The sequence below is a fragment of the Anoplopoma fimbria genome, chromosome 7 (genome assembly GCF_027596085.1).
Source record: "Anoplopoma fimbria isolate UVic2021 breed Golden Eagle Sablefish chromosome 7, Afim_UVic_2022, whole genome shotgun sequence".
NCBI lineage: Eukaryota > Metazoa > Chordata > Actinopteri > Perciformes > Anoplopomatidae > Anoplopoma > Anoplopoma fimbria.
This window is the reverse complement of record NC_072455.1, coordinates 4,777,687-4,791,115: the sequence shown is the minus strand read 5'-3', so window position 1 is coordinate 4,791,115 and position 13,429 is coordinate 4,777,687. Positions and strand designations below refer to the sequence as shown.

The following is a 13,429-nucleotide window of genomic DNA, read 5'->3' as shown; positions in this document are numbered from 1 at the left end:
CTGTATATTAATGTCTTTATTTCTTATTTATATAATATGTATCATTTGGATGCACAACAATGTACCTTGTATCTAGCTGCTGAGTGACATCTGCATGTGTGTGGAGACATTTCCCCCCCAAAAAAGAGAAATGTAAACAAACGAGAAGGGTAGTATCAAAGCTTTTAATAGCAGCTGTATTGTATCAAACAACCCGTAAGCAATGCAAAAGTACAATCTTCACAGTCAGTTTAAGGCAATGCTCTTATGTACACACATATACTGACATGTAAATGAAGCAGTGCAAATTGAAACAGTAAAGTGTGTTACATGTTACAGGCACGGTGGTTTCCTACAGCGTGTGAGCGTTATTAAGGCACAGTTTAACTCTAGAGACCAGTACTGACACCCACACGACTAATTTACCATCGAGTTCAAACCACCAATAAAACTACAGGCTGTTTGTTCTTTAGGCCTAAAGGCACATTGGATCATACGGCTGTTCTTATGTAAATGCGGCAGACTGTTTCATTATAGATTTCATGTAGTTCTGACGCCTTCTTATCTCCCTCCTTCAGGCAGATAGTATCATGAGATGTGGCCTAAAGGTGATCCAGGTGAAACTGGATTTCTGAGTTCAGAGGAAACGTCTCAAATGCATCTCCAGTGCGATCAGACGGAGCTACACACCCAATTTGCTGAAATACCAATACTCTGCCATCTCTGGAAAAGAGCCCCAGAGGGTCGTCTAACAACATGTACCGCTGTCCTGAACTTATTACCAGTATTCTCAAATACTTTTTTAACCATCTGGGAAAAAATACATTCCATCTGCTGCATAATTTAAATATATTTTGGCCCGCTTCTTAAGTTACGACTGTTTCCTATTCAGGAAGCCAGAAATCACATATCTCCTTTCTCTCTTTCTCTTTTTGTACAACACTTCGTTATGTTCGAAAATAGAAAATAATACAAAGTAGCATCAATATAAGCAAATGTAAGTGGTATGAAAGTTCCTGAAGTTTAGTTTACATTGCACAAATCAAGCGTGTACATATATTATATTATCATTGTTTGGATTCAATGGTTGTTCATTTTTCAGAAAATTGGAAGCACACGCCGAGGCTAGAATAACCCAAAATGCATTTTTACTGCTAAGTGTAAACAGGACCTTAGAGACTGAAAAAATCTCTTCTATGGAACTTTTCATATTATACTCAATAGAGTAACATTTATTACTCAAAAGCTAATATTTTGGACGTCATCTGACAGATCAGGCTGATCAGTGTGTGTGTGTGTGTGTGTGTGTGTGTGTGTGTGTGTGTGTGTGTGTGTGTGTGTGTGTGTGTGTGTGTGTGTGTGTTTATGTGTTGTGTCACTTGTACAGGCTGAGCTCTGGGCTGTGGTACAGACACATGTAGGAGTCACAGAGCAGGCGGCGGACCGACTCCCGCAAGGAGGCGGGGTCAACCCTGCTCAGCTCCTCCTCTGACAGGCTGAGGTAGCGTCCCACCTCTGGACACGCCTTCACGTGGGGGATGTTGAAGCCATTCTCGCCACCTGGGTGAGAGATATGGGAGCGGTTTAACCACACTCCTTATTGTGTTTTTAAATTTCACTACAACAATGCATCTCAGGGAGGAAGAAAACTCACCTTCCCGGTCCGCCATGCTGTCAAAAAACAGCCAGTCGGCGGGTTTGGGCCCGTGCTTGACGAAGCTCACGTAGTGGCTGGTCTCGATGCACGTCACGGCGAAGAGGGACATTCTCTGGCGGGTGCAGTGCAGAGGGCCGGACCACGGTCCACCGGGGACGGCGATGTTCACGGGTCTGTGGGACGCCCGCTTCCTGTGACTGTGGACCTGAAGATCGACAAGAGAAGACGCAAAGATAAGACACATAAGAGACAGAAAATGAGTCAGAGTGCTTTACGTTCAACATACACCTCTTATTTATTATTTTAATAACATCCTGTTCTTTCAAACTTGCAGCTACCTGTGTGTTGCATGTCTGGCAGTACTGTTTGAGATGACCAGGAGTGATGTCGGGGTCCTCGTAACACAGGAGACACTCCCACTCAGCGACAGCCTGACAGATGCTGCACTGCCTCAGAGCTAGAACGACAACAACAACTCATGTGATCAGGATATAAACTAAAATACTGACACTTAATAATATAATATACCTGTTTAACGTACTCTTATTTGTTTACCATATTTTATTGTATATCTTCATACTTCTATTTTTGAATTACGTCTTTATTATTGCAGTTTTTTTAATTTACTGTAAGCACCAACTAATCACCTAGCCAAATTCCTTGCATGTGTAACATACTTGGCAATAAACAGCTTCTGATTCTGAAAACACACGTGATGAAAACTAAATCAGATCTGAAGTCAAGTGTGAAGGAGAGGTACCGCAGGTCCTTCCTTCCAGCTGCTGTCAGGTTGCACAACCAACTCTGCTCCCAGCAGACCACATGACAATAATAACATGACAATAAAAACCTGTGCAATACATTACACATTACACTGTGCAATAATAGTTAAAAAAGTTCAAATATAATAATAATTTTTCTGTCTGTAAATATAATATTTCAGTTATTGTTGTTTTTCTACTGTTTTTTTTTATTTTTATTGCTTATTTATAATACTTTTTTATCTTCATTTTTTATTTTTTATCTTGTCTTCTTCTGCTATGTCTCTTGTGTGCACTTTACTCTATGCTGCTGTAAGCCTGCAAATTTCCCCGCTGTGGGACTAATAAAGGATTATCTTATCTTATCTTATCTTATCTTAATACCAAAACAATAAACAAACTAAAAAGCTGCTCAAAATGTCCTCACTGTCGTCCAGCAGGTCTGTGATGTCCAAGCTGAGGGTCGGCAAGATGGCGTCAAACATCTTGAAGTCCTTCCCAAACCGAGGCATGAGCAGTAGGAGGCAGGAGGGAGCCTGACACACATGACATCATCAGTGTTAGAGGTGTTTAATGTGACTCGAACTCATCATGTGACATCTTGCTTTTTCTGTTACCTCGACAAACTTGAGGCCGGCGTGGAGGAAGGAGGTCTCCAGCAGCGCCTGGACGCTGGCGACCCTCATCCGACCGGGCGATGGCAAGACGAGAGGGATGGGGGAGTCCATCGGGGAGAGGGGTAAAGGGGAGGAGGGGGAGGGAGGGAGCGTGGGTGGGAAGAGCTGGTAGAGGTGGCCCTCCTGAGGCTGCCGAGTCATCGATCTGAACGTATGAGGAGAGACAGGAAATGAGACATCGGTGTTAGTAATGTTTGTTTTGGCTTGTTGCTAATTAGCTTTGATGTCTAACCTTCATTTTGCAGAATGTTTGTGACTGTTGGAACATTTATGTTGCTGAAGGTGGGAAAGTTTCTCTCTGCTCATCTTAAATCTGAGTCACATTTTTAACCAGGAAAATCAACTTTTTGGGGGAAACTAAAGAAATAAGACACAAATGATTTATTCATAAACAGGTTTTTTTAACTGTCTTGTTGCTAAACATGTTAATGTTAATCAAGGCAATATCTTGTGGTTCACAACCTGTTTTTGGCTCTAATATACAATAAACAAAGTCACCATTACTATATTTCAGTTTTTAGAGACATGTAAAGGTAAAATCATCTCGTAATTAAAAAGAAAAAAATATAAATGTTAGTTGTTGAAATTTACAACAACTGATTTAGAGTCAGGATGACACAAACATATGTTTTTATGCTTATGAATTTACTGGTTATCAAATATGGGGCTCATTTTCACTCTGTGACACTCCACTTGAGCAAACATTAACAAATAAAGAACTTAAATACCAGGTAACATTTCTGTTATGGACTTAAGAAAACGAGCTGCGAGTGTGATGATGACCTCATTACCTTCCTGCATCAGAACACAGGAAATGCAGGTTTATAATTGAGTTGCAGTGAAATGAATTCAACTCCCAGCCAGAGTGAGAGCCTTTTCAACCTCCATGTGTTACAGGGAAGCAGGGTGTGTGTGTGTGTTTGTCTGTGTTTGTGTTTGTGTCTGTTCGTGTGTGTGTGTGTCAGCGGCAGCGATGTCACCTGATCTTGAGGAGCGGCTCGACTCGGAGGAGCTGGAAAAGCTTGTTGAGGAACTCTTCTGGATCTGCCAGACAGAAGAACAACAGCATGACAGCATTCCTCAGAGTGATCATCACACAGTTACACCTGCTGTGCTAATGGATGGGGGAGAGGACAGAGTACCTTTCTCCTGGTTGGTGAAGCCCATGTCGCTATTCGCGGCCTCCAGCAGTCGTCTCAAGGCCATGGTCTTACTGGCACACACGTAGCCATACCTGCAAAACATAACCACACAGAAACACTTGAGGAAATCCGTGCATATAAAATCTAAATCTGATCCAGTCGCTTCCATTCTTTTCTATTATTATTTATTAGATGTAACATATAATCAGTAGAAGTAATGGTAACAGTAACAGCAATCTACAAGGGCGTATTAGGAGCATTGTATGTAAGAAATTAAATTAAATGAAGGAGGGAGGAGGTAATAATCAGAGAAAATATCAGAGATTAAAGTTGTAAATTTGGGAGAAAAAACTTGGAGATATTGTGTTTATTTGTTGCTTCACTTTGCAAGGATGGATAAACCTCATCACACCACAGACGCCACCTTTAAAACGCCCCGGTAACGCCAGCCACCAACGGAATTTCATTGCGCCTATGGAAAGGATGTGCTACTGAGCGAGCCAGAGGTCCTGAAAGAAACATATAAACGTTTTCTCTCATGTTCCTTTATAAGAATAAATAAATACTAATACAATAAATATGTTTTGCACTTGTATGCTCACATAACCGCAGTGTTAAAAGGTGGTGTCTGTGGTGTAATGAGGTTGAGCCAACATTGCAACATTGCAAGTGGAGCGATGTGGTTTGTTGACAAAAAACAACAACAACAACAACACCTGTAAATTTGTTACTTATTGTTAAAGAATATCCAAGTTTCTTATCGAATAATTAAAAAATGGAACCTCGGAATATTACCCTCTTTCCATGGTTCCGTAATTTTTCTTTTTACCTACAATGACCCTAATACACCGTCGTACCAAATGCATGTACCATAGCACTGTAATTACTCATGGTAGTAAATAAAGAGACACTTATACACATTTACACACCTTCGCAGAGGGTTGACTATCTCACAGCGCAGCAGGTCCTGAGCCTGACTGGAGTCTTTGTCAGTCTGAGAGTCAGAGGGCCAGAACAACACCCAGTCTGCTGAACTGCAGCACGAGAACAGACTGCAGAGAGAAACACACAATCCATATAAATCAAGTTGTATTTATAGAGCACCTTTAAAACAAATCAGATGAAATTCAAACAGCTTTACAAATGTTTGACAAGATGAAAACAAGACAAAAAGAGAGAAGATGAAGAGACTGATTCACACAAAATGAAGTGAAGAAAGAACAAATGAAATAAATAAAATTCAACAATGATAATGATAATCTTTTCTGCTACTACAGAGTGTGTAGAGTGCCTCAGAGTTTTACCTGAAGAGTGTAGCGTCCAGGTAGCAGGAGTTGAGGTGACCCTGGATGCCTCTCTTCCAGCCCTGGTAGAGATCAGCGGCCTCGTCTCCGTCCACAGGTGGGGTGAGCTCCTCCACCCGCTCGCTGCCCCAATCCGCAAAGGCTGGGAGCCACACAGGAGACGGTGTTACATAATGACACTACACACACAGACATGCAGACACACACACAGACACACAGACAGACACAGACAGACACACACACACACAGACACAGACAGACAGACACACACACACACACGCACACACACACACACACACACACACAGCTACGCTTTCCTACCTATGGAGTTGCATCGCTCCACTTGATTGACAGGCGTCTCGGGGGCCGGGAACCTGGAGTCCCGTCTGCAGTTGCGGAGCTTGACGAACAGACCCTTGTTGGCCGGGCAACGGAAGTGACGCTCGCCGAGGTAACTGCCATCTGTTCCTGCAGACAGCTCCTGGTCCTGACACACAAACACAGACACACAGAGTGTTTTTTTTTTTTGTTTTTTTTTTTGTGTGAGACACTGGAATGCAACATCCAACAAGACGTTTTACAGATTGAGCACTTTTGTCATACGTTTATCAAGTTGTATATCTTATAAATTGTATGAAAACAAAGTGGATCTGTAAGAAACTAAGTGCTGCCTCATGAAACAAATTCACAAAATGAATGAAACATCTATATCGTCACTCTAGAGCTTAAAGATGCAATAGTTACCATTTTTGCACAGTGATAGTATAATAACCAAAATGATAGGACTCTTTTTGTTGTATTTACACATATTAATGATGTAAACAAACTTTTATCAGGATCAGAAAACAATCATACAACTTTAATTTAGTTGTTACTATTGTGAGCATTAGTTCCTGTATTAAAAGATCTATTTGAGACTATTAAAAAAGGAACAAAGGTGATGTTAGCCATTTAATAACATTTGGATTATGGGTTGTACCTTAAACTAAGCTTTAAAACTAGCATGAAACATCAACAACTTAATAAAAGTGAAGCATAAACTTTCACCTCACCAGCTCAATTCCTGCCACCGGCTCTGTAATCCCACTGATGTATCCGATCCATCGAATGACCCCGAACAGCGGAGGATCGTTCACCTCCACCATGGACCCCACCTCCAGATCGCCATCCACTCCCGCCTCCTCGCTCTCCTCTGCGTGGTCACTGTAGTCAGGAGACCTCAGTGGCGAAGGCGGCCCGTGTATGCCGTTGGCGTGCTGCAGCTGGTCGTCGGGGAGGTCGGCGACGTTGGGCTGCGGGGTTTGGGAGGCAGGAGAGGGGGAGGAGGCAGGGCCTTGTGGGAGGGTTTGGGCGGAGGCAGCGGAGGAGGTTTAATTGCTGAGAGTTTGCCGGGGGGCATCAGGGCGACTTTGGGGGCCGAGGTAGATGGTGACGTAGGGCCCGGTTTGGTGACGGGGGGCGGTGCTGGCTTCAGGATGGATTTGGATATTTGGAGAGGAGGGATGGGACGCTGGGATTTGGGCTCTGGGGGGGAAATTACACAAAATGGAACAAGAGATGCATATTTCACAAATGTATACATATTTTTTTATGACCAGATGTTAATTCTCCTCAACTATCCCGTTACAGGATTTAGTAAATATGTACTTTTTGGTCTTTAAGTGTTAGTGGAAGCTGCTCTTCCAACTTTGAAACCTCTTATATAACCTTAGCAGATGTTCTTACATTGTGACGTATCCCAGTATGAAAAAGTACAGCTGCCAATCAAAAGAATGAATGATGGCAGCTTCAGTTTCAGGGTCTTAGTATCGTGCATGCTGGCTCATTTGGACACTTTAATATAAAAACAATAAAAAAAAACTAATAATTCTGCAGGACACAGGTTATTAAATAACCATATATTCTGTCAGAGTATCCCTGTAAACAACAGTGAACTCTCACCTTTCTCACAGATTATAAATGGCTGTTGACTAATGCTGAAAAACACACTGTGCTACAAAGTGTCTGTGGGCTTATTGAGAATCAGCATACCTGAGGAAACCTTGGTGACTGGCAGAAGGAGTCCGTAGAGGGGGGAGGGAATGTGGCAGAGCTTCTCTCCCTTATAAAGGCCGTCCCAGTTCCCAACCGGAGCGTCCTGGAACAAACCAAACACAGAGAAGGGATTACACAACTATTCGAATAAACAAGCACGAGTGCCCTAATTAGGAATAAAGTAAATCTTTTGATCGCAAAAGAGTAGACTGTTCTGGGGATATATATACAAAACAACTACCATATAAACATAATGGCTGCAGCATACAAGCACACGCATTACGACAATGTTTCTATGACTTAGAAAATGAAGCAGAAGGAAATTATTTAGGTTATTTTTTGTTTGGGGACCATCTACAACATCCAATTGAACTTGTAAGTCTAGAATTTTTTTTCTTACTTTTATTTTTTGCCTTTATTTGAGTCGATGATAGAGACATGACAGGAAATGAGTGGAGAGAAAGATTGGGGATCAACTGTTGTAAATTTGTGCTTTTGTAAAAGTAGCTGTCAGTGTTTAAGAAGATAAATAAAACTGAAAATAACTAGAATTCTAAATTATATTACTTATTTGGAATCAGACACTTCCTATATTCACGGTTTGATCTCCTGTGTCGTACTGACCAGAAGGACTCCGACGTACGTCCCTGAGGAGGACCGTCCGGGCAGCAGACCGCAGAATCGCACCTCCCCTCCATAGACGCTGTTCTCCAGGGGGAAACACACCCGCTGGCCGACGTGGTGCTGAGGGGGCGAAGCTGGGCCTCGGACCTGGACCTGGCTTTGAGCTGCGAGGGGCGCCGACTCCGCTGTTCGAGCGAGGATGCCCAACGCCTCCGGCTGAGGAGGGCTTCTGGGACGGTTCACGTGGAAACTGATGTGACGACTGTGCTGCTGCTGCTGCTGCTGCTGCTGCTGCTGAGGAGGACTCGGCCGGTCGTTGTTGCCATGGTGCCCGTTGCTGGGCGGGTTATTATTGTTGCTGCTGCGATGGTGGTGGTGGTCTCGCTCACGGGCTGCGTCAGGGGCATTGTTGCGAGAAGACCAGTGGCGGAGCCTGATGTGGCTGACGGGGACGAAGAGGGCGCAGGCCTCGGGGCAGGTGAAGAGACGATGGCCCTTAAAGGAGCCGCCGCTTACTCCTTTACCTACTGCTGAACCCTGCAGGGGAGGCGGAGCAAAGGTAGTCACAGGTAAATTAAATGACCATTTGCATATTAGTTACTCGCCCTATTTACCTGAGTTGTTTTTTTCCTCTAACATGCCTCCACAGTAATCGGAGAACCCAAAAACGATCAAAAATGGAGTAAATACTTGATGAATTCATTGATGAATTCTCCACTATTGTCTCATTCACGGTCTGGATTTTACTGCACGAGTTGTGTGAGGGTTTGTTAGTGTTGCTGTTGTTAAACCTCGTCTCCATTTACTCTAATTCATCAAGGGTTTACTCAGTTTTACGATTCTCCGTTCACCGTAGAGGCAATGCGAGAAAATCAAAGTTTTCTTCAAGAATTCAAGGTAACAAAAGGGGTGTAACTGATATAAAATTGATGATTTTGTGGGTGAAATATTCCTTTGAGCTATATTTCCACTGCACAAGTAAATAAATGTTTTTAGTTGGATTTTTGCTGTGGGAACATTAAGTCCAGATTTTTCTATTTCTTAGTTATAATCCTTAAATCTTCTGATTAAATCAAACCCCGTGCAATTTATTGTCACCATTTCTTCTGCAATACTAATTCAATGCATGAATGAATTTTGCTGCACTTTTGTTTTTTTTTTTATTGTTGGTGGCTGTGTTTTAAATTGCCTAATTTTGCATAGGGGGATTCACAAGGAACGAGGCATGTGATCCAGTGTGCACGCCTCGATTTCACTTTTTCTTTCACTGTCCTCGAGAGCACTGATATCTTACGGATCATAACTGTGATCATAATAGTGTTATGTCGTCAAATCCTCAACCCTATAAAAAAGTTTCCACTTTGATCCTCCATTAAATCTTTACCTTGAGCTGCACCCCGAATAACACGGCGCTGCTGCCCCTGGTCAGCGGCCCGATGTATTTAAGATCTGCCTCCGCCAGCTCGTCCTGCAGGCCAATCTGGACCCACAGCGGAGAATCGACAGGCAGTGCTGCCAAATGCTGCAGCTTCCTGGGATTGCCTGTGAAAACACAAAAAAACAACAACAATGAAACCTCAGTTCAGACGCAGGAAGCAACTGATTACACATGCTGGTGGAAATCCTTGAGCGATACAAAAGGGCCAGTTTCGGAGTGATTTAATTTTTTGGTCTTGCTTTACTTCCCATTTTCGACTTAAAAAATACCCCTCTGTTCTCAAAGCCTCTTGATGCCCATTCAAAAGCAACAGGTACTTGTTACACAATTGAAAGTACTCTTGCAATATTTGCACTACCTCTATTACTACTAGGGTTTCATCACTATTGCTCCTGCTCATACGTTAATAGATACTACTACTACTACTACTACTACAAGTGTCATTATTTGTACATTATCACCTCCATTTCCATTATCAATAGTCCTACTTTGTTCAATGTTACTACAACTACTACTATCACTATTGCTTTTATCAATATTTCGACAACTACCACTGCAATAACAATCACCATCACTCCTCCTGTTAACACTGACATGTTCATTATACTTATACAAGTAAGCACAGTACTGTAACACTACTACCAACTAGTTATTAATGTATTACTTAGAAGTTTAAGGCGAGCGTCCGGTTCACATACAGGCTCCAACAGGCCGGTGAGTTCAGTGGGGATTTCAAGCAGGTACTTCCTCTCTATTTTCAACATGAAGCCATTGTCTAAGACCTGCGGGGAGAACAGGAGGTGGAGAGAAGGACAAATATAAGGAAGAGAAGAGGAAAGAAATTAGGAAGAAGAATGAAGGTATATATATCACAGAGTACCACACTCAGAGGCAGTGAGATTAGTTTTAAGTATGTCCACCATTTGAGGGGTGACTCAGCAGCATGTGGTGGTTACTCATTCAAACTGCAGCACATGGCCATAACAGGAGGCACATTTTAGGATTAACATAAAAAAGTATATTTTTTTTATAAATTATTTTATCTTTAATGCCGATCTGTTTTTTTGCAAAGTATCTTTATTTGTTTTAAATTAAAGTTGGACAAACATTTTATTATAAAAGAACACCCACATAATGGAAAAATAACATAAGACTATAAGTAAATTAAAAATAAAATGGAAAATAAATAAAATAAAATAAATAATATTTGTGTATGTAAATTTGTAAAATAAATAATTAAAAAGAATTAAAAGAAGATAGAAATTATTACAAATTTAATATGAAAAAATATCTTATTAATGACTGGATGATGACGGATGTATATACTCTCAGGTTATCTTGTCATTGACGTATATTGTTAAACAAATATTGTCTGTTTTTGTTTAGTGAGGTTGTCTGATGTGTATGAGCATTTATTTTCTACATATCTAATTATATGTTTAATTTATTTAACAATGTTTTATTCATCCTGTGTTTAGTTATGTGTGTTTTCTATGTTTTTTCTCTTTGGGGACAATATAGTTTAGTAAATATGAATAAGTAATTATTAGCTAAATTCAGTATCAATTAACCCAACAAATTATAAACTCGATAATTGAATTACTTGTTTTGTCTACAAAGTGCCAGAACACAGTAAAAATACCCATTACACCCAAATACAGTACCAGTCAAAAGTTTGGACACACCTTCTCATTCAATGGTTTTTCTTTATTTTCATTTTAATTTTTTTTCTACATTGTAGATATTGAAATCCAAACTATGAAGAACATCCAAACAAACAAATGCTCAACAAACCAGAATATGTTTTATATTTTAGATTCTTCAAAGCAGTTGAATGAGAAGGTGTGTCCACACTTTTGACTGGTACTGTACATATATATTAATATATATTCTACTTTACAACAACAACAGTGGTAAAACAAATGTTTTACTTAAGCAAAAGAAGCGATATCACGGTTTAAAAATTGCAAGTAAATGTCCTGCATTCCAGATTTTAAAATAATATCAGAAGTATTTGCTACAAATCTTAGTAAAAGTAGCCTATCAAAAGTAATAAATAATCATAATGCAGAGTGGCTATTGTCAGTGTTATACCATTGGATCATTGTTAATCGTGTATTTATACAGTACCAGTCAAAAGTTTGGACACACCTTCTCATTTAATGTTTTTTCTTTCTTTCTTTCTTTCTTTCTTTCTTTCTTTCTTTTTCTACATTGCAGATTAATATTGAAGACATCCAAACTATGAAGGAACACATATGGAATTATATAAACAAACAAATATATGTTTTATATTTTAGATTCTTCAAAGTAGCTGAATGAGAAGGTAAACTGGTACTGTATATAAATATATTAATATATATTCTATTTATAAAACATATAATATATATATAATATATATTTTATATATTTTATATTTTAGATTCTTCAAAGTAGTTGAATGAGAAGGTGTGTCCAAACTTTTGACTGGTACTTTTAGATTCTTCAAAGTAGTATATAAATATATATATATATATATATATATATATATATATTCTACTTTACAACAACAACAGTGGTAAAACATTTTTTTTACTTAAGCAAAAGAAGATATATATGATATATATATATATATATATATATATATATATATATATATATATATATATATATATATATATATATAATATATATATATAAATATATAATATATAATATATATAATATATATATAATATATATATGTAATATATAATATATAAATAAAATATATATAAAATATATATATGATATATATAATAATATATTGCTGTATATGTTTTATATTTTAGATTCTTCAAAGTAGTTGAATGAGAAGGTGTGTCCAAACTTTTGACTGGTACTATACATTAAATGTACTCTGAAATATTTCAAAGAAAGGCAGCAAATCCTCAAATTGGACCTGATTTTTGCTTCAAAATGACTAATTCCTTTCATTATCAAATACATTTATTTATCAAATAAATTGTGCATTACATTAAAAATAGGTTAATGTGTTTTTTTTGTTTTTTTTAATACTTGACCCAGGGGTTGTCGCTTCTGTTCTTGCCAGAGTCCTGCTCCTGGCAGATGTACCCCGCTGCAGCAGAATGGTTCCTTCCAGCTGGTCCTGGACCGTCAAGTCGGTCGAGATCAAAAACATTTTCGGGGGGCGTCGCTTCCTGACTTGCTCCTGACCCCCAGACATATTGTGCGTTTTTCTCAACGTAGCCGGTTCACAGAGGAGTTAAAAATCCTTAAATTACCTGTAAATTAAGAAAAAAAAAACATATATATATATATTTTCCTTTTTTTACATACGAGAAAAACTCCGCAGCTTCCGTCCACCTAGTGACGTAACAACAGGTGACGTAGAGGAAAGTCTGCAAACTAAACTTTCCACATGTGCGCAGAGAAGTTCAAATAGATAAATATTTAACATGTATTCTGATCTTTCGACACAGGAGCACGTCACTTACTTAACATGTAGGCGTTCATCAAACAAACTTCATCAACTCGTCAACATTTCCCCTCTCATTTAAAGGAGCTACGCTTCAATAACAAACCGCACCGCAAAGCAGGAAGCCATGGGACTGACACCAGCGGGAGCCAATAGGAAGTGAGAAAAAGTTCCACGGGGGCGGAGTTGTTTCAGCCAATCAGAACGCATGTGGGCGTGATAATGACCGGGGGCGGAGTTGTTCAGCCAATCAGAGCGCATGTGGGCGTGATAATGACCGGGGGGAGTTGTTTCGGCCAATCAGAGCGCATGTGGGCGTAACAATGACGGGGAGGGAATTTCCACAGTTCTTGATA

General features: G+C 39.8%; 1 protein-coding gene across 1 annotated transcript; it reads right to left on the bottom strand.

Annotated features, from left to right (window-relative positions):
- Positions 1 to 155: 155 nt before the first annotated feature.
- On the bottom strand, positions 156 to 13,206 carry si:cabz01101003.1 (ubiquitin carboxyl-terminal hydrolase CYLD). The gene is given in 20 exon segments (XM_054601005.1): positions 156 to 1,539; positions 1,634 to 1,841; positions 1,975 to 2,093; positions 2,825 to 2,933; positions 3,015 to 3,219; positions 4,055 to 4,118; positions 4,217 to 4,308; positions 5,146 to 5,268; positions 5,521 to 5,662; positions 5,842 to 6,007; positions 6,573 to 6,788; positions 6,791 to 7,044; positions 7,552 to 7,657; positions 8,179 to 8,715; positions 9,563 to 9,720; positions 10,281 to 10,398; position 12,494; positions 12,653 to 12,707; positions 12,710 to 12,879; positions 13,093 to 13,206. Coding segments are annotated over 19 exon segments (2,970 nt in total). The 5' UTR covers positions 12,822 to 12,879; positions 13,093 to 13,206; the 3' UTR covers positions 156 to 1,354.
- Between the last annotated feature and the right edge of the window lie 223 nt (positions 13,207 to 13,429).